Here is a 21,125-nt window from a genome sequence, read left to right as displayed (position 1 = left end):
AAACACCACCCTTTGCAACTGGATTTTGGATTTTGTGTCAGAAAGCTCACAGACAGTCTGGATTGGCAGCAAGATATCACGTACCATCACACTGAGCATGGGGGTCTTAGTCCATTGCTCTTCACTCTGCTCACCTATGACTGAATTGCCAAAATACAGCACAAACCAGATCATTAAATTTGATGACGATACTAAAGTAGTGGGACTCATCAGTAAGGAATATGAAACGGCCTACAGAGCAGAGGTGAAACAGCTGGAGGGTTGGTGCAAAAACAGCAACCTATCTATTAATGTTGTCAAGACTGAAAAGGTAATTGTGGACTTCAGGAGGAGAAAGGCTGACCACCCCCACTGTACATCAGCGGCTCCACTGTGGAGAGGGTCAGCAGCACAAAATTCCTTGGTGTTCACTTAACTGAGGATCTCGCCTGATCCCTTAATACCACACACTAGGCCAAGGGAGCACAGCACAGGATGCACTTCCTCAGGAGGCTGCACTTTGCACACTTAACATTCTGCACCTTGTTGGACTTCATGTATGCTGCTTTACTGAGACCTTTACTATAGGACATAATGATCATGTCTTATATTTATTACTTTTCACTCTGGTCCTGAGAAACGTTTTCTCGTTCCATTGTATGTGTATAAATATGGATATGGTTGGAATGACAGTTAAATTAACCTTGAACATAATACAATTGACTGTTTGTTGTACTGAATGTTTAATAGTCACCTCGAGTTTATTTATATTGAGCATTTACACACAACAATGATTGAACAACATGCTGCAACAACATCAGACGGCCAAAACAGATCAAATAGTGACTCTATGGTTCTTCTAAGTACGTTAAGAAAAAGAGTACCACATTTCTGTGTCAATACCTATTTGTATTAAATATGTACAGTGTTAGTTCAAGAATACACATCCCTTATTAGATTAATGGAGAACTCCCTCAAAAAGAAGTGCCTTTCCATCTAACATTATAACATTTTTCTATAAATTGTAAATTCCTTGATGTAATTGTGTTTGGCAGAAGTTGTCTTGTTAAAATATGCTTAAACTTTAATAGCAATTCATAGCTATTCCTCATTGTGCAGTGTTCGTTAGCCCAAAAGATGATAGGCACAAAGAATCAGGTTTCCAAACCAAAGCTAATTTATCTATAGATCACTTTTCACAAAAACTCTCATTTAGGGCTTTACAGACCTAACAGACAGACATACAAAGATCAATTAAAAACCAGGGTCCATATGCATAAAGATTCCAAGGACTAAAAGTTACTCCTTCTGACAAAAATCAGAGAAAATCCTTAGAATGATGATGTTCCCTAAGAATTTCCCCTTAAATTTTAGAGCAGATCCTGGTAAAGATAAAAGGTATTCGCAAAGCATCTTAGACCTGAAGAGTTCCTAAAGTGAAAAACTGTTCGGAACAGAAAGAATGAATTTTAAGAGGCTTAAGAGATCCACAATTAGGTGACAAAACTGTGGAAGAACAACAAGGTAGGAATAATGTTCTTCAAATGCTGATTGACAGCACGTTAATAAAACCCCACAAATTACATCGTGCAAGGATTATGTTTGTGGTCGGTCTCATCGCGCTCTCATCTCACAGTCAACATAACCGATAATGCTAGAAATGCCAGTGATCACAGCACGAAGATATTTGGCAACACAAATTGTTATAGCGCTTTTGCAGCCAAATAATGGGAAACGGTTCATTTAATCCAATTCTACTGCAGGTCACAGTCTATTCTGTGCCCATTATTTATCAACAAATCACATCTTTTAAAAGAATCTGTCATACCTAGCATCCACACCTCCTCAGTAGATTATGGGTTTCTGTCCCTTCCTGGCTCAGAGTGGCTCTAAGAAGTTTCTTCAATCAAATGAGAGAGAGGATTCTAAGAATGTTTCTGTATACAGCGCCACATCAATATTCGGATCTCACTAATGACCACCATCCACCACAGACACTGTATTCATAGGATTTTAAAAGAGACAAAGTACAAGAAAGAAAAATGACTGAAAATGTTAGTGTCTCAAAATATCTCCTGTATTTGTGCATTACCAATTATGAGCATAGCAGTAATGCTTTATCCCCCAGGTCTGTTTTATTTTTCTGCATAATTTCCAAACAGTATCTTGGTAAGAACTATGTAAAAAAAAAAAAAAAAAAAGAATGACAACCTGTTGACCTGTTTTATTTATGTTAATAAAATGTTTGCATTACTACAATGAGATTACTATTACCATGGGATATTGCAGAAGAAAATAATGAACTCAGCCAAAACTGTGAAAATTGAGAATTAGAATTAGTTGACTTGATAAGATCTATTATACATACCCTGTCTAAGGGTGTACTCAGACTAGGTTATCCATACTATGCCCGAGCACATTTGACCCCCAAATTCCAGTTTTCCATACTGGACTGGGCAACTGAGCCCGACATTTAACTAACATCTTCCATTTGCTCAAGAACATTTGGGTGAATATTGTGTCTGGTTCTTAATTGAACTAATGTGAATGAATGTGAATTGTAATGGAAAGTAAAGCTGCCAATTCCTCCCTTAATGTTAGCTGACTGTGAAAATATGTACAGTATGATTAACAGAAAATTATGAGGTGCCGTTCAAGAAAGCTCACATGCACCACTTTTTCTCACATACACATGAAAAGCTTGGACATGCACACCTTTTGCATGCGCATGCACTACATTTTGTGTGCACACACACCACTTTGGGCGGCCTTTACTTGAATAAAGGATCTACTTCTACCATCACCAATGTGTATTTCAATCAGCAAAGTCCTTACCAAGGACTGAATTACTGCACATTTGGATCAATTCCAAACAGTTACCGACTATGTGGTTCATTATCATATTTTGAAATCCTCAATTCTTTGGGGTAAAAACATGAGATCACTTTGATTTTCTCTTAAACTTTCTCAATTCAGTGCAAGGAATAATGAAACATTCAGAAAAATAAAAGCATAATTGAGCCGTGTTTTGCAAACGCTAAATCGATGAATTATACAATCAACATGTTTTTCGTTTTCATCGAGGAAATAGAAGAGCTGTAATGTAGGTCCACCTTCATTTAATGTAGGCACGTTCCCGCTGCCGGCGATACAGTTTTTAGCTGAGATAACCACCTTGGCACGACACCTGTCATTTCTTCTGAAGAGTTTGTATTTCCTCTTCAGTATTAGAATGTGGCGTCGGACGGGCAGCCGTATTCAGTGTTGTTGCTGTTTCCAAAGATGACAAGGACTGTGTTGACAAAATGCTCTTAATTAAGGTCACTGCTTGATTCAGGGCTTGACGGGACAGGAGCCATCTTCAAAAAGAGGAGGGTACCTAATGTGGCTGGCCTCTCATCCAATAGCGTTGTCAAGCTGTGTTTTCCTTTGACTATTACCTCGCATACACACAAGTTATTACCTCACACGATACTACTCTTACTTGGCACACACTGTTTCTGATCACACACATACACACTACTTTTTCCTCGCATCCATCCAAGCAACTTTCTTCATCCACATTTCACAATAAAAGCTTGGTATAAAAAGTAATGTTATGCATGAGCTTTATATGTGCATGTGTGAGGATAACGTTGTGTATGCATGAAGCTTTTTATGTGTATGTGTAAGAAAAGGTGGTGTGTGTGCATGCAAAATGTAGTGTATGCACATGCAAAAGGTAGTGCCTGCACAAGCTTTTTATGTGTATGTGTGAGAAAAAGTGGTGTATGCGTGAGCTTTCTTGATATATGGCTTAAACAGAACCCCATAGAAAATTGCTGTGTTGCACCAAGCCTATCATTGTTGGATAAATCTACAGTAGAAGGCCTGTAAGAGGACCATGTGTCACTGCACCAAAAATGACCCCAATGAAGCCACAAAATCAGTCCAGCTTTCGATGCGGGAGGTCAACTTTACTGGACTGTGTGAGAGCACTTTTCTTCAACACAAGAAGTTGCATCAGGAGGAATTAGAGTGTTCAGGCCCGGAATGTGAAGCTTAAGGCCGCTGGGGAAAGCAGGACAAACGTGCAAAGGCATGGTATGTGCTCTAGTCTGAGTACGCCTTTAGATTCTGTGTGTATGCAGGGTGATTATTTTTCCCAGTCAATTTCGGAGGTTAGGATGAGGTCCTATCAAACTCTCCAGACTTTTTTGAGTCTTCAAGTTCTTAGTGCTGAAGAATGCTTCAAGCTCATATATTCCAGCAAATTGTTTCTGGCTTCTATGAGACACTAGAAACACTTGACTGTTAAATATTTTAGTCCCATATGGCCAACAGTATTCCTAGCAAACCCACACAGCAGGTCACATGGGTTGCTGGCTGGGATGGCCCACTAGAGGAATACAGCAGGTACTCGACCCGAAACCAGGACCCATTATTGGGCAGAGGGTCCACTCCCAGGGTCCAGCACATCAGGTTATAGACATCCACCGCTCTTATTGGAGCTGCCTGAACATTCTGTTTGAAATCTGTATGAAATAAAGAAAAAACAATTACATATACATTGAAAATGTATCTATTCATATTACAATTTTTAGCTTCAACATAAACTACTGATCGAGCAGCAACACATTATATTGCTCTTGCCTCAAAAACATCAAGGATTGAGTCAGAATTAGACTCTGGGTCACACTAGGAGCCCACCGTATAGCGTCTATCCACTGGCATAGCACAACTTGCTTTAGACACACAGTGGCTAACAGGAGAAGAGTGTAGGTGCCGAAGGAGAGATAAACACTGTCTAGAGGGGCATTGCTTGTTTGATAGAACGTGTAAAAAAATACTTAGAATGTTAAATTAAAATATGATGTCTGTTACCGGGTCCTGTTGCCAAGAAAAAACCTCTCATGTCAAGGAACTCATTGTCATAACCATGCCAGCCATTCTGCCAGGCTGATGACTCTCCAGAGTCATTTTTCCAATAGGGGAGTCTTGTCTTGTTCTGGAGAGAACGTACACACATTTACAGTTATTATCAACTCAGCTGAGTGAAGACTATTTGTTGGTGACGACCATGTAACTGGGCGCCAAAATTATACTAAATGAACATTCCATAATACAAAAAGTTCAATTACAAATGACTGCTACAATAAAATGAAACTGCCAAGTCTAAATGATCATGTCAAAAGATGTTATGAGCTTTCTGTTAAGGTATAACATATCTGTTACCTCAGAGATGAACCAGCCTGGCTCAGCCACGAGTGTCAGGGGGGAAACAAACTTCCCTCTTTTGTAATGGAACCGTTCAGGGATCTCATGTCTGGTATAGACACGCATGTTAGGGACCTGGGACAATGCTGCATACACCTGGCATAATACACACACAAAGTGTTAATTGAATAATTTTCATAATAAACCTGATCAATACAACACCTTTCTATTCCAAAGTAGCTTTACAAGTAACTTCTGCTGATTGGTCAGCGGAACAGAGAAATAAGTGACTTTTGCATGTCATACACTCTTTAAGTTTCCCCCGCACAGTGTCAAAGAAATCACTGATAAATCACAGTAAAGGAAATCAAACAGTACTTTTATAATTTAAAAAAAAAACACAACTTTGCTTTGCACTCTATTTACAGTTACAGTGCCTGAAGATAATGGATATTAATTGTCTGCGTGTTCATTTTGTGTTTTATCTTTGGAGCTAATCCCAAATGAAAGCCCCTATAATGCTCTTCTGATATTTTTCAATATAGACTGAAGAAAGACAAAAAAGAAGCCAACAGTAGAGCAAGTATCTCTTCACAGTATTGTAGCTGCTGTTATGAGTATTAATGAATTTGACGACTTGAGAAAGAAACAAAAAAAAAAAAAAACAAGAGTGCAGTTTGAGCATTTGTATTAAGTTAGGTGCAGAGAAAAGGCTGCAAATAAGCACATTTTTTAAGCAGAAATGTAGAATTCAGACTTACAACCTTAGTTGACTTGGTACAGTGAAATACTTTATCCCCAAGATTTACAGAGTTGAAACATGGGAAGAGTAAGTTAAAGAAAGCATGGCAACAAACTTAGGACCTCAAAAGACAAAATATAAACAGCGGACAGCTTTTTACGCAGACAGCAAAGTGTAGGATCTCTGAGGATTTTAAAAAGTCAAATGAGAGATGAAAAATTACTTCCTTTGTATCAATTACCAAGAAATGCCTGCCAAAGCTCTCAGAGTGTCTGATTTTCTGAAGCAGTGATGTTGTCAGCCCCTCTACAAGAATAAGGCAATATTGGGACCCCAACAGGTGGCTTTGAAGCATTTGTAATGGTTTCAATGTAATGTGTAATATCATTCTCTGACAGCAAAATATGGACATAAATATAGTGCTGCAGGGATATTTCTGGAATAATTTATATTAAATTATTATTAAAATAGTGGCTAAGCTGCATTTGGCTTTAAGCAAACAAGGATGAGGCTTTGCCCTGTGAACATTTGATACCATATGATACAGAGATATGATACAGGATGTAGTTCAAGAGTGGTGGAAGTGAAGTGAATGGTAATTTCTGGAAGGAAATTAGATTTGAAAGATAAATAATTTATTGAGTTAAAATGCCAGAACCTCATTCTATTCATCATTAATAGAGGAAAAACAAGAACAACCCCATGTTTCTTTGGTATTAAGGTGTCAGTAGTAATGACTTCAATAGCTCTTTACGAAGAAAATTTTAACTATTAGGGAGAAAATTTAGCACATCCTTCCCACAGCTGTCACATCTATATTCAAATACAGTGGCTTTAGAAACATCTGCGAGACCTTTTATTTATGATTCGATGACTGGGCTCCCATAGATTTCTGAGCTAACTTTAATAATTACTTCTTATAAACCATTAACACATCTTTTAGACCCAACTGGACTGTTTGAATATGCTTTACCCTTAATAAACATTCCATATTAGATTTGATCAGTCTATCTTTATTAACAGGCTACATATCGACATTCGGCTGTAATTAAACTACCATTATAAAATCCTACTTTTGATCGAGGTGTTTCAGCCAACTATAGTCTCTTGGACTGCCTTCTTTCACCTGTGCAATATTGTCAAAATTCGTAACATCCCATCTCAGAGCAATGCTGAAAAACTAGTTGGGATCACAGCCACGTGAGGGAAACCCCCTCAGCCCAGCATGAATCCCAGATGCGGCCATTACATCACGCTTCAGATTAAAACACTGTTGATATCCGCTTTTCTCCTCTTGCCCATGCGCACTATATCTTGAAGAGTGGTCTTTCTCTTCCAGCTCAGCACAGATGCAGATCGAGAGGTGTGACCACTAAACTTTTGTTTTGCTTAACGCCTTCCTCTTTTTCCTTTGTCTTGCTAACCCACATGCCTACGCATCTACATTTACAACCACCATTATATTTACTAACAGTTAGTGGATTCTACTATTCCTGTCTTTCCTTGTGTGTTTTTCCCTGTTTTCCCCCAATCGCTTTTCCCCTCATGTGTCCATGTCATTACCACTTTTTTTTTGGTTTGTCATGTTCTTTGTGTTGTGGTCTGTGTGTGGAGGGAGTGGATTCTTCCACTAACCACCCGTATATCAGCCCGGTCCTGCACTCCACCTTCCTCAGTCCGTCTCATCAGCTTGCCTGATACCAAGCTGCAGCTCTCCATTGTAAGTTGGCTTCCTGCTGCTTTGCTTCTAGTGACTTACCCTTGTCTGTCATCTCCCTGCTGCACCACCTACCAGCGTGCCAACCCGCCTGCCTGTCTATCCAAGACTTACCCGACTCTAGCGTCAGTCCACCTGTGAGAGAGAATGTGTCCAGCGTCGGGTCACGGAGACCATCTGATAGAGAGAGTGCTCCTGAGTAGATCCTCGGAGATCACGTTCCTAAACCAACATGCCAGTCCCACGTCGGTCCTCGGTGATCAGCTGCCTGAACCTACCTACCAGTCCCATGTCTGTCCTTGGAGATCACCTTCCTGAACCTACCTACCAGTCCCACGTCTGTCCTCGGAGATCACCTTCCTGAACCTACATGCCAGTCCCATGTCGGTCCTTGGAGATGATCTGGCTGAACCTACATGCCAGTGTCACGTCAGTCCTCGAAAATCACTGGTAGACTTACCTCTGGCGATCCTGTCAGACCACAGGCTTCACACAGACGACTGTGCTGCCTGTTCTGCATCGATCTATGGAGATCAGTGACCCCCCTGAGATTCTAGAAGCAGTTGTTTCCCCTGCCTGCTTGGTTTTCCTGCCTGCTGAGCCGCTCTGCTCAGCCTATGTCACCTTGCCTGAAATCCGGGGTTCTCCTCGGGGAGACTCACGGACTAACCACGCCAACTCGTAAACTCATCTGTTGCCCACTAACCTCACCGTGTGCTGTCAGGCCTCCTGGACTGCTTTTCAGGCTTCCAGGCTGTTCTGAAATCTGTACTTATTTACTGCCATCATTGAGGTCAAAAGAACTAAACCAATCCCATTTACACCACTCCTTTTCAATAAAACTCTTTATTGTTCAAATTCCTGTTGTGCATTCTGCTCTTGGGTCAACATCAACACAACACTATATTTCCACTCTATTAACTTCAACACTGCCCCACACTGTTTCGTTGCCAAGAACACCATTGTAACCCTGCTATATTGCCTGCATGCATGTGGCTACTGCCATCTCGAAAGCACCACCCACATTGTGTTAAAATCACCATTTGGGACATTCCAAAATGCCAAGCCTTTGCCGTTGTTCACACACGTCAATGAATAAGTCCATTAAGAATGATTTTGATTGTTGATTAATTTTACTGTTAATAAATTTTTAATCTTAAAGCAGTTAGTGAGCCTTTTGAGACTGAAATTACAATTTGGTTATTCGTCCCTGATACCAGGATGGTGCCCCGTGATTATTAATCAGTCTTATTAATTGTATTAATATTAACAATTTTCTCAGATAAATATGAATAACATGCTAATAACCAAATCTGCTCCAACTAGAGCACAACATAGCCCATAGTCCACTTTTAGGCTGGTCTACTGTAATTAGTGATTATAAGGATTACCCAATGACTCTTTTCCCAACAGAATGCACCATTATCAGAATGCAGGCCCACTTGTACTTCCTCGAATTTCCAAAAATAGAATGGGAGGCAGAGTCTATCACCAGAATCAATCTAAATAAGGCATTTTCTTCCGCCTGCCACAGGCATATGCACACTAATGCTCTGCTTTGAACCGAGTGTTGGCATTGATGAGAGAAAACAGTCACATGGGAACTAAGTTAGTTTGAAAACAGTAACAACTCTGTAGGTTATGGGTGTGGGAGAATTGTGAGCTGACATGGTAGCACCAAAAAGTTGTTAAACATCACAACACAAAATATGATGAGGTTATGCAGAAGTGGTCTGAAGAAGACAAAAAAAAGTTCTGCTGGCGAGACAGACTTCACTCACTGAGCCTTGTCAGTGACAGGAAACATCCAGGTATAGAGAGTGTGTGTCGTTAATCACTGCTACTGACCGTGGGCTTCTCGTTTGTTGAAGCTACGGGAATTATAATAATAAAACGGGACTTAAAACCTGACTGATACAAATAAAAGTCAGCTAAACAAAATAAATATCGTTAAAAAGTGAGGGAGATAAATTATGCAATAAATAACCATATAAAGCTAAGGGCAGCAACTTCAATAAAATATTTTCAGTGTTTTAATATTTTTAAAGTCCTGGCGCTGAAACTGCAGTTTTATTGCTAATTACACTTTAATATCAATTTTTTTTTTATTAGCTTTTTATTCTATAAGTAACAAACCTTACAATGTACAGTGCATCCGGCAAGTATTAACAGCGCTTCACTTTTTCCACATTGTTATGTTACAGCCTTATTCCAAAATGGATTAAATTAATTTTTCCTCAAAATTCTACACACAATACCGCATAATGATGTGAAAAATTTTTTTTTTAATGTTTGCAAACCTATTAAAAATAAAAAACAGAAAAATCACGTACATAAATATTTACAGCCTTTGCCATGACACTCAAAATTGAGCTCAAGTGCATCCTGTTTCCACTGATCATCCTTGAGATGTTTCTACAACTTGATTGGAGTTCACCTGTGGTAAATTCAGTTGATTGGACATGATTTAGAAAGGCACACACCTGTGTATATAAGGTCCCACAGTTGACAGTGCATGTCAGAGCACAAACCAAGCCAAGTCGTCATAGGAATTGTCTGTAGACCTCAGACAGGATTGTATCGAGGCACAGATCTGGGGAAGGGTACAGAAAAAAATTCTGCAGCATTGAAGGTCCCAATGAGCACAGTGGCCTCCATCATCCGTAAATGGAAGAAGTTTGGAACCACCAGGACTCTTCCCAGAGTTGGCCGCCCAGCCGAACTGAGCTATCGGGGGAGAAGGGCCTCAGTCAGGGAGGTGACCAAGAACCCGATGGTCACTCTGACAGAGCTCCAGCGTTGCTCTGTGAAGGAAGGAGAACCTTCCAGAAGGACAACCATCTCCTTAGCACTCCACCAAGCAGGCCTGTATGGTAGAGTGGACAGACGGAAGCCACTCCTCAGTAAAAGGCTCATGACAGCCCGCCTGGAGTTTGCCAAAAGGCACCTGAAGGACTCTCAGACCATGAGAAACTAAATTTTCTGGTCTGATGAAACAAAGCTTGAACTCTTTGGCCTGAATGCCAAGCGTCATGTCTAGAGGAAATCAGGCACCGCTCATCACCTGGCCAATACCATCCCTACAGTGAAGCATGGTGGTGGCAGCATCATGCTGTGGGGATGTTTTTCAGCGGCAGGAACTTGGAGACTAGTCAGGATCGAGGGAAAGATGATTGCAGCAATGTACAGAGACATCCTTGATGAAAACCTGCGCCAGAGCGCTCTGGACCTCAGACTCGGGCGAAGGTTCATCTTCCAACATGACAACGACCCAAAGCCAAGATAACAAAGGAGTGGCTTCGGGACAACTCTGTGAATGCCCTTGAGTGGCCCAGCCAGAGCCCAGACTTCAACCCGATTGAACATCTCTGGAGAGATCTGTAAATGGCTGTGCACCTACACTCCCATCCAACCAGATGGAGCTTGAGATGTCCTGCAAAGAGGAATGGGAGAAACTGCCCAAAAATAGGCGTGCCAAGCTTGTAGCATCATACTCAAAAAGACTTGAGGCTGTAATTGCTGCCAAAGGTGCTTCAACAAAGTATTGAGCAAAGGCTGTGAATACTTATGTACGCGTTATATTTTCATTCTTTATTTCTAATAGATTTACACAAATTTTAAACAAACTTTTTTCACTTTGTCATTATGGGATATTGTGTGTAGAATTTTGATGGAAGAAAATTAATTTAATCCATTTTGGAATAAGGCTGCAACATGACAAAATGTGGAAAAAGTGAAGCTCTGTGAATACTTTCCGGATGCACTGTATCCATATTTAATGAGTGTAAAGGACAATGTTTCATATAGCTTAAACATACCTAGACCTAAATGTTATCTATCTGTAATTCATATATATATTGGCATAAAGTCAATATGACTCTTTAATTGTTCTGGCTGAAAAAGCATCATGATAGGACAGAAAAGAATGATTCTGGTTTCACCTCTTGGTACTTGTTATCCGAGGGCCACAGACTGACCACTGGTCCTCTGTCCATCATCTTGACAATATCTGACATGTTGATGTACTTATCCAGCTCTATAACCTTCTCCATCCACTGGATCTTTGTCATACCATGGTCAGAAAATAGCACAATGTTCAGCTGGTTCACCATGTTCATCTCCTGCAAGAATATAACATACAACAGAAATTAAAAATTAAAAAAAACCTTGAAAGAAAAAAAAACATAGCAGTTGCTGTAATTGGAAAAGACAATAATTGTGTTCTTACTTTAATTCTACTGTTGAGTGTCTGCATAGCAAGATCCAGCTGTCTCACAGCTGTTCTGACCTGATGAGAGTCTGGACCAAAGTGATGGCCCTCGACATCTATTTTCTCATAATATATTGCTGCCATATCTGCTTGGCCTAACCTAAAAAAAAAACCACATACACACACATTGCATGAGCTACCATTATAGACATTTTGTACATTGTTACATTTTTATGAAATCACATTGTCAAGTTCAAAAGTTAACTTCATATTGCTTTATTGATTTTTAACTACATTTGATTACTCCTCCCTGATCTGTCATAGTACAATCTGGCCAGTCATGGAATCAGCCGATTTTGATCCTGTCCGAAGGGTTGCAGAATAGCAGTGTTTTTCAACAACAGACGGCGCAAATCTGGGCACAGTTTTGTGAAAAAGAAACTCTCCACTAAGGACATTTAGCTGTTAGCATTCAGCCATACTACCTCCTGCTGGTGTCCTCACATGTTATTGCGATAACAGTATACATCCCCGTAGGCCGATACCACAGTAGTCTGCAAGCTCTTGCACACTGCAGTGTCACAGCTGCAGACATCGCACCCACCATCAGTCGTCCTCATATCTGGTGACTTTAACCATGCTTCCCTATCCTTCACTGTCTCCACCCTCCTTCACCCACTATGTTAACTCCCACACAACGGACAATAAAACTTTAGACCTACTGTATGCCAACACCAAGGACAGATACAGCTCTTGACCCATTCCCCTGTTGGGTCGCTCAGCTCACAGCCTGGATGGTCTTCTTCCTCTTTACTTATAGTAAACAAACAACCCCTAACAACAAAGTATGCAAGAAGATAGTCTGAGTAGGCCAGTGAGGCACAGAGAGACTGCTTTGCAACCACTGACTGGTGCATGTTATGTCTGCCTCATTGGGAGGACATTAACTCACTGTATTACGGACTACATCAACTTCTGCGTGGAGGACACCAAAAAGGTACTTAGACTTAAGGCCCTGCTGAATGAAAAGTATGTTTTTTCAACAGATTTTATTCTGCCCCACACACTCCTCCCCCACCCAACAGAGCTCAGACCAGGTGACGTCCCAACCCTTCTCCAAGTTCCTCACTTTTAACTCCACTCCACTCTCAAACAATCCTCATACACCTCGCATCAACACTCTAAACAGGAGCCACCCCACACTCCCCCTCTCTGTCTCTTCACAACAGCTGATCAGGTGAAGAAGGACCTGACGAGAGTTAAAGTGAGGAAGGCTACAGGCCCTGCTGACATCAGCTCCAGACTGCTAAGTGACACTGTGGAATCATCTCTGTGAGGTAGTTCTGCACATCAACATGAGCCTCAGTCTGAAGAGAATCCCATTCCTGTGAAAAACCTCCTAAGTGGTAACATTCCCAGAGTCTGTGCAAGCTAGGGAACAGAACCACTTCAGACTGGAAGCCTGAACTTCTCCCCTGATAAAGACAATGGAAAAGGATTATACTCAGTATACACCAGCAGCTCCAGTGGGCGGGGTTTATACCAGAAAGAATGAGTATCTTGTTGTTAAGAGTTGTTGCAGAATAAAATGTCCATTATTATAACTCCTTTATGGTTTATTCTTAATCGAAACAATATTTTTAATGTTTGAGTGTTTTTTGTACAATTTAAAGAATGATTTCTCTGAAATTCTGTTTCAGATCCAAGCAAAATTGGTATTGTAACTGAAATATTCCAGACTGAATCAAAATCGAATCGAAAATTGAATCAAATCAAATCGGGACCTTGTGTATTGGAATTGAATCAATTTGGGAAATTATTTGCAATACCTGGCCTTATCGAATAACACAGATGTCCTGTTCAAAAAGGGCCAAAGTCAACTCCATCTGCATCAGGAGACTGAGGTCCTTTGAAGTATGAACAAAAAAGATAAATCTCTACACCCGTGCATTGACCACCGTGGACTAAACGATTTTACCATTATAAACAGGTACCCTTTTTCTATGCCTTTGATCCCGTTGAATGCTTCCATCTAGTGCGAATGAGTGTAAAATACCATACATTCAGTGGCCACAACGAGTACCTGATTATTCCCAATTCTCTAAAAGTTTTCCAGTCCCTGGTGAATGATATTGAGGAACATGTTGAACATTTTTGTCTTTGTTTACCTCGATCATCATATTCTCCAGGTTCTGCAGAGGCTGCTCACAAACCAACTACACCAAGGCAGAAAAAAAAATTAATTTCCACAGCTGCAGCATTCATCGTTTCACAAGGCAGCCTTCAGATGGCCCACAAAAAGAGCAGTCTCTGATTGGCCTATCCCTTCATTACCGAAAGCACCTCTAATGATTCCTGGGGTTTCCCATTCTCTACAGATGATTCTTTTGCAATTTTTGTTCTGTTGCTGTTCCCTTAAATGGGTGCTTAACTCCACTTCCACAAAGGTCTCCTGGTCTCCCCAAGCTGAAGCTGCCTGCTCTCGTCTAAAGTCTTGTTTCACCTCTGCCCTCATTCAGATCATCCCAGACACCAGTTGCCAGTCCACGAGAGGTCCAAGGGTCAGAGGTGACACCTCGGACCCCGGGATTGGGGCCTGTTCTCTCTCAGCACTCCCCAGAGGACAACAATCTCCACCAATGCACCCTTCCTCTTCCGAAAACTAAAATGAGTTGAGTGAAATTATGACGTTGGGAATTGGGAACTCCTCACCATTAAGGTGGCATTTGAGGAATAGCAACACTAGTTAGAGGGGCAGAGCAACCGTTTCTCGTGGACTGACGATAAGATCCTTGAATACATTAAGACTGCCAAGGGTGGGCATTATTCTTCCTCTGTGTCCCCAGGTCATCCATTGGGCCCACATCAATAAACTGGCTTGCCATCTGGTAGTTTCTTGTATCCACTTTTTAGTGCGTCAGCGTTTCTTGTGACCTGCCATGGTGGACGACATGAGAGAGTACAGCTCAGCTTGTCTGGTTTGTACCCTCTGTAAGGCCTACCATAGTCCTTAGTCCATAGTCCGTGCAATTGAGTCCAATTCCTGAACATACGAGTATGCTCTGATCACAAAGGGACTCGGCCAATGCTTTTTCCAACCTTTGTTTTGAATCGTGTTAGGGACCATGGAGAAAACGGAGATTAGGGCGTGTTTTTTAAATTGGTTCAATGCCTTTTTCAAACAGTGAGGTTGTTGGCCTGCTTTTGTCGCAGCTCGTGAATCCTCAGAAAGCTTTCAAAGGAACCTGCCACTTTCAGGAGGTCCACTAAAACCAAGAAGCAATGTCGAGCTCATTGGCCCTGTTACCCAACTGGCATTGCTCCTTGCCCTGCAGCTTGCTTAGCATCTGCCTCAAAGTCTTCTGCTCCTGGTTCTGCTCCTGTCTCAGGGTGGGTTGTCAACACCATTTAACTAGCTTCTGGCTGGGTTGACGACACTGTCTCTAATGTAGTTCCGGCCTCTTCAGAGTATTTAGCGACTTCTAAGTCCTCAATGTCTTCCGCTCCAGCAACCTCCAAATGCCCTGTTCCTTTCTCTGCGGAGGTCGCCGATGCCGAGCCACAAGCCTCTGGCCAGGTCAACGATGCCATCCCTCCTGGTCCTTTACTTGTTCCAACCCCCATGCATGGCTTCTGTTCCTTGCCCTTTTCTGCCTCCATGCCTGGCTCCTCCTCCTCGCCCTGTTCTGCCTCCTCAACTGGCTCTTTGTCACTGGCTCCCTGCCCGCCTGCCTCCCAGTGGCTCTGTCCACTAAGCCTTTGTCTTCATCACTGGCTCGCTGCCCTGCCCTGAGGCCTCTCTCATGAGCGGTCTTGCCTGTCTGCCCTGCCAGGGGCCCATCCCCCAGAGCAGCTCCGCCTGTCCGTCTGGACCCCGGGCCGTCCTCCGGAGGTTTCTGGTTCCCGATTTCTGCAGCCTCTGGGCCGTCCGCCTGAGGTTTGCTCCCAACCTCTTGTGTCAGATCATCATTGTTGTTTTAAGCCTGTTTTCCCAGTGCTCCTCCCCAGAGTCATGCAAGTTTTTGTTTACCTGTGCATTTTTCCTTTGGACCTTGGCTATTCGCTGCATTTTCTTGGTTTGCCTGATTTCGTTTGAACTCTGAACTGAACATTAGAAACCGTCTGGATTATAGCTATATTATTTTTGCCTGTACACCCATCCATTAATTAAAGAGTATGAAATTAATATGTTTTTTGAGGTGTGCAATTGAGTCCCATTCCTGAACATATGACACATGTTGTCCTTGTAAAGCCATGAGCTGTTCTTAAAGGCTGCTAAATTTATTTAAAAACATATTCCCCCACATACTGTTGAATGTCCTGAATCTTAACCTTTACTTAAGAGCATTTATTGGGGTTTTAATTATATATTTTTTTTAACTTTTAGAATAGAATCTCTGAATTCCAGTTTCCCTTCACTCTCCAAAAGCTTCATGATTTAAACATGTGGCTATAAAACACCTGCCTCATGCTTGTTTTTTTTGTTGCTCTTGTTTTTTTTTTCAGTTTAAAGTTTGTTTTTAATTACAGTCAGATCAGAGGATATCACAGGAAACATTGCCAGTCATGTTGTTACCTCAAGACATTGAGTGCATTCATTATTGATTCTGTAAGATTTTTCTCTGATGGGTTGTACACGTATTCCTCACAGAATGATGGACGGACACCCAGAATCTCCACTTCACAGCCTGAAATCACATATGAAGTTGCAGCATTATTTACAGATAATTGTTAGGATAATTAACTGCATCAGATGAACTCTATCTCATATATGATTGGTTATGACTGCTGATCAAAAAAGCATTCATAGGCTGCTCTCAAATTTATTCTTGTTCTGTTAGCTGAATAAAATAAACTTCACACATGACAAGGCTTCAACTGCCACACTGATTAAACTGAGTGCATAATCTCTGCTACTATACTACTTCTGGAGACAGTGGGACTGATTAAAAAAGATGTTCCAGCAGAAAGAAATGAGACAACTTAAAAAAAACTTATTGATATACTTGGTGTTGATAAATCACTATATTGTAATAGTAATATCACCCATATAGGCAAACAGCCTCAGCTGAGTTTTCATGTTAACAATGTGTGGACTTACCAGGCCAGTAGAACATGAAAACCCTTTTTCCAAGCTTCTGCAGGGTGACCCACAGCGGCTCTGATCCATCCCACCAAAGTGGTAACTGACTGTCAAGATTGGTCCCAATCAGAAACTCCTTCTTGGAGGCTTCATCCCACATGTAGTTTCCAGTCATCTGATGAGTGTCACAGTGACGACCTTAAAAAGAAATCATAAATGACCAAACAATTGCACAGCAAAAAGCTCTGTGCCATACAGTTCAACTATGAACTGAAACTATTAAAACAATTTTTTGAGAAACATGTACGTGAGCTTATTTTTCAGGTTTCCATTTTCAGTAGATCACTTGATGCTGAATACCATTAAGCGAGTCTTGAAGTCACAAAGTATTGTAAGACTAGAGCATTGTCGGTTTTAATCAAACGTAAATTTGGTAAACTCAGGCTAAAGCAAAAGACTCTGCATCAAGCAGAACTGGTTGGTACAGTTATAAAGGAATGTCAATGAACTAAATGTGTGTTGGTTCTACATCCGATAATTCTTTTAACAGGATAATGTACTTCGTCAAAACACATGTCAGCAGATCATCAGGGGGCAGGATCCAAAGCTCATTGGTAAAGGTGGGCTGTTGTCATTAGGCCTGAGGAAGATAGAGGTTGCAAATAGGATCTGTGAATACAGTCCCTGCCATTAAAACAGAACCCCGAGAGTTACTCATAAAATAGTTTTAAAATTTAGTTTGTTACCAAATCTGATAACTATTTAAAATAATATTTTGTAGGCGTTCAACTGTTTCATATAAACAAAACATGCAAGTTATTTTGTTGTGACTTGTGTCTCCTAAGTACAGTTAGCTCAGCCAATCCGATTGCTACAAATTCTCCTCTCACTGCAACACATTTTCAACACACCCATTTAATCAATTCTTTGCTTGCTGCATGCCTGTGTACATTACTCAACAGAAAGCTGTGCCTCTAGTGACTGCTGCTGTCAGCATTTTAAAAGCCCCTCCTCCACCCCAGCACCCACCCAGGCTCAAGGGTAGGAAACATGGGGAGTGGGGTGCAACGATATCAGTGCCTGCTCACGAAAACATGAATTCTGGACATGTTCTACATTTATGAAATCTATTACACATGATATGGCTGATTGAAGTCAGAGCATGCACATGGTTTGGCAGTTTGTGGTGATATTCAGAACATTCCAGTAAAGTACAAGCTGTAGTGTGACTTAAAATAATCCACTCTCTGGAAGCCTACAGAGAGTTTAGAGAGTGGAGTAGGTTACAACAGTTAAGCAAAGGTAAGTTACCCAAACTGTTAGCTTTACACCTGTGTAACGATAGTATATGATATACAGTATAACATATACATTGATGTTCATGTACAACCCCAATTCCGAAAAAGCTGGGACGCTGTGTAAAATGTAAATATAAACAGAATGCAATGATTTACAAATTATGTAAACCCATATTGTATTGCAGATTGATTAAAGACAACATATCAGATGTTGAAACTGAAAAATATTATTGTTTTATGAAAAATATATGCTTATTTAGAATTTTATGCCAGCAACATGTCTCAAAAAAGTTGGTAAAGTGGTATGTTTACCACTGTGTTGCATCACTTCTTATTATTACAACACTCTGTAAATGTTTGGGAACAGAGGAGACCAGTTTCTGGAGTTTTGGAAGTGAAAAGTTGTCCTATTGCCTAAAATATCATTTTAGCTTCTCAACAGTTCAGGTCTCCTTTGTCATATTTTTCATTTTTCTATTGCACCAAATTTTTTAAATTGGAGATGGCAAGCAGGGCAATTTAGCACCTGGACTCTTCTACTAGAGTGCCCTGCTTTTGTAATATGTGCAGAATGCGGTTTAACACTGTTTTGCTGAGATAAGCAGGGCCATCCTTGAAAGAGACGTTGTCTGGGTGGCAGCATATGTTGCTCCAAAACCTGTATATATTGTTCAGCATTCATGGTTCCTTCCCAGATATGCAAGCTACCCATGCCATCCCTGTACCATAACAGATGGTAGCTTCTTAACTGAGCACCGATAACAAGCTGAATGGTCCCTCTGCTCTTGCAGGATGCAGCGTCCATGATTTCCAAAAAGAATCTCTAATTTTGATTTATAAGACCACATTGGCAGCTGTCTCATGGTAATTACAGAGACTTGGCTGGATAGCACCGTTCCCCATGAAGCTATCGAGCTAACAGGTCGAACTGTTTACCGAGCGGACAGGACTGCAGAGGTGTAGGAGTGCCCTATGTAAATAACGACTGGTGTACAGCTATGGGAATTATTGGGAAACGCTGCTCCCCATACTTAGAATACCTGGCTGTGAATTGCAGACCGTTCTATTTGCAGAGGGAACTTTCTGCCATCTTCATCACAGCTGTTTACATTCCACCACATGCTAATGCAAATCTAGCTCTGGAGGAACTGTATAGCACTATTAGCAACCAGCTAAACGCTCATCCAGGGGGAGCTGTGATTGTCGCAGGGGACTTTAACCACGCAGACCCCAGTCATCACAAAGTGCTTTGAGAGGATGATATCATCTCACATAACAGATCTATGGAGGACTCCGTCTCCATCACACTTCATACAGCCCAAAGTTGTGGTCTGCATCACATGACCGTGGGAACCAATGAGACATGAGGATAGAGTGAGCATACTGCGCAGATGCCAACTGCACACCTCTCTTTCGCATATTAAATTTACTCGACATGAGCGCCGGAGAGAATAGCAGAGAGAAAACGTAGCGTGGTGTATGTGCTACATTTCATCGGTAGACAAAAACACAGCAAGATGCACGATCTGTGACAAAAGGGTGCCACGAAGCTGCGACACCAGTAACGTTTTCAAGCATTTAAACCCAGGGGTCTGCCCTAAATTCCAAAACATCTTTATCACAATTTAATTTTAAGGCAAGACACTACAGGTTAATAGAGTAATAAATAGATGAATAAACTAATAGATATCACAGTGAAACTTCCACAGTTGCTTGAGGTACAATATGAGAATAATGGTTGTATTAATGTAAGTGTAATGAACTTTTTCTCTAAAATCTATCATTATTATGAAAAACCCTGCAATGTGTAGTCCACAAAGACCGCGCTGGCTGGAGTACTCATCTTCCCTACATCTGCGTCGTTGCTGGAGAATCTAGAAGGAGGCCCAGGAAGCTCTTCTCCCCTATGCCAAACAGAACCACTGGATTGCGGATTGTCACCAAACTCTGGCCCCTGTGTACGCTCCGGGACAGAGGGAGTGGCTCTCCAGGAACCTGCCTCTGAAGACTGATTCCCGTAAGCTTTCTCCTCGCTATGTTGGCCCTTTTCTGGTTGAGTCTGTCATTAAACCTTCTGCTGTACGCCTCAAGCTTCCCAGTCACTGAAGGTGCACCCCACTTTTCATCTTTCTCAGTTGAAGCCTGTCTGTTCCAGCCCTCTCTCCCCACCTGTGACCCCCACCCCTCAACTGGACAAGGAATCTCCACCTCTCCGGATCAAGCCATTCCCACAAACTCTTCCCTGCAATAAAACACTTGGATTGTCATCCCAGTTCTGTCTGCTAACACGTAACATGTCCAAATGTTGAGAGAAATTTTGTTCACTATATAGGGGACTCAAAGTATTTCACAATCCATCCATTACCTTTACCCACTTTGTCCTGAACTGGGTCACAGGATCAAAGCTCACTTTTGGGCAAAGGCAAGGTACACCCTGGACAGGTTGCCAGTCTATCACATGGCAGACACATAGACACAAACAGAAAGGAAGCCCATTCACGCTCTCATTCACACCTGAAGGCAATTTGTTTTTTGGATGGTGGCAGGAAGCTGGAGTACCAAGAGAGAACCCATGCAGGCGCAGGGAGAACATGCAAACCACACAGAAAGGCCAAGGCCTGGATTCAAACCCTGAACCTTTTCGCTGTGAGGTGACAATGCTAACTATTGCCAGTATCCCACAATGCATCATGAAAAGTTGTGTCCATCCAATGGTCACTAACCCAAGCTGTACATCCCGCCGTGCATTGCGCTGAATGAAAAATGCCAAGTGGAGAGGAGCAGAAAGCAGTGTGAGCTGTACTGATGTAAGTACATTTTGTCCTCAACTTTTGTTCATATGTTGATTTGTTGGTTTTAACGGTTTCTTAGCTGTGTAATAAGTTGTAACTTCGTATGCA

General features: G+C 41.5%; 1 protein-coding gene across 1 annotated transcript in view; it reads right to left on the bottom strand.

Moving 5' to 3' along the window:
* Positions 1-705: 705 nt before the first annotated feature.
* The window catches only part of enpp6 (ectonucleotide pyrophosphatase/phosphodiesterase 6), a 30,442-nt gene continuing 10,022 nt past the window's right edge, over positions 706-21,125 (bottom strand). The window contains exons 2-8 of the mRNA XM_069170964.1: positions 16,946-17,125; positions 16,421-16,532; positions 11,863-12,004; positions 11,576-11,755; positions 5,194-5,331; positions 4,843-4,966; positions 706-4,493 (exon numbers count right to left, since the gene is read on the bottom strand). Coding sequence (XP_069027065.1) covers positions 4,282-4,493; positions 4,843-4,966; positions 5,194-5,331; positions 11,576-11,755; positions 11,863-12,004; positions 16,421-16,532; positions 16,946-17,125 — 1,088 coding nt within the window. The 3' untranslated portion in view covers positions 706-4,281. The remainder of the gene's footprint in view (positions 4,494-4,842; positions 4,967-5,193; positions 5,332-11,575; positions 11,756-11,862; positions 12,005-16,420; positions 16,533-16,945; positions 17,126-21,125) is intronic.

Source organism: Embiotoca jacksoni, unplaced genomic scaffold, assembly GCF_022577435.1.
Source record: "Embiotoca jacksoni isolate LCO1_2020_lvr unplaced genomic scaffold, fEmbJac1.0.p SCAF_5, whole genome shotgun sequence".
NCBI classification, from domain to species: domain Eukaryota; kingdom Metazoa; phylum Chordata; class Actinopteri; family Embiotocidae; genus Embiotoca; species Embiotoca jacksoni.
The sequence above is the reverse complement of the archived record's forward strand: the minus strand, read 5'-3'. Positions and strand labels throughout refer to the sequence as shown.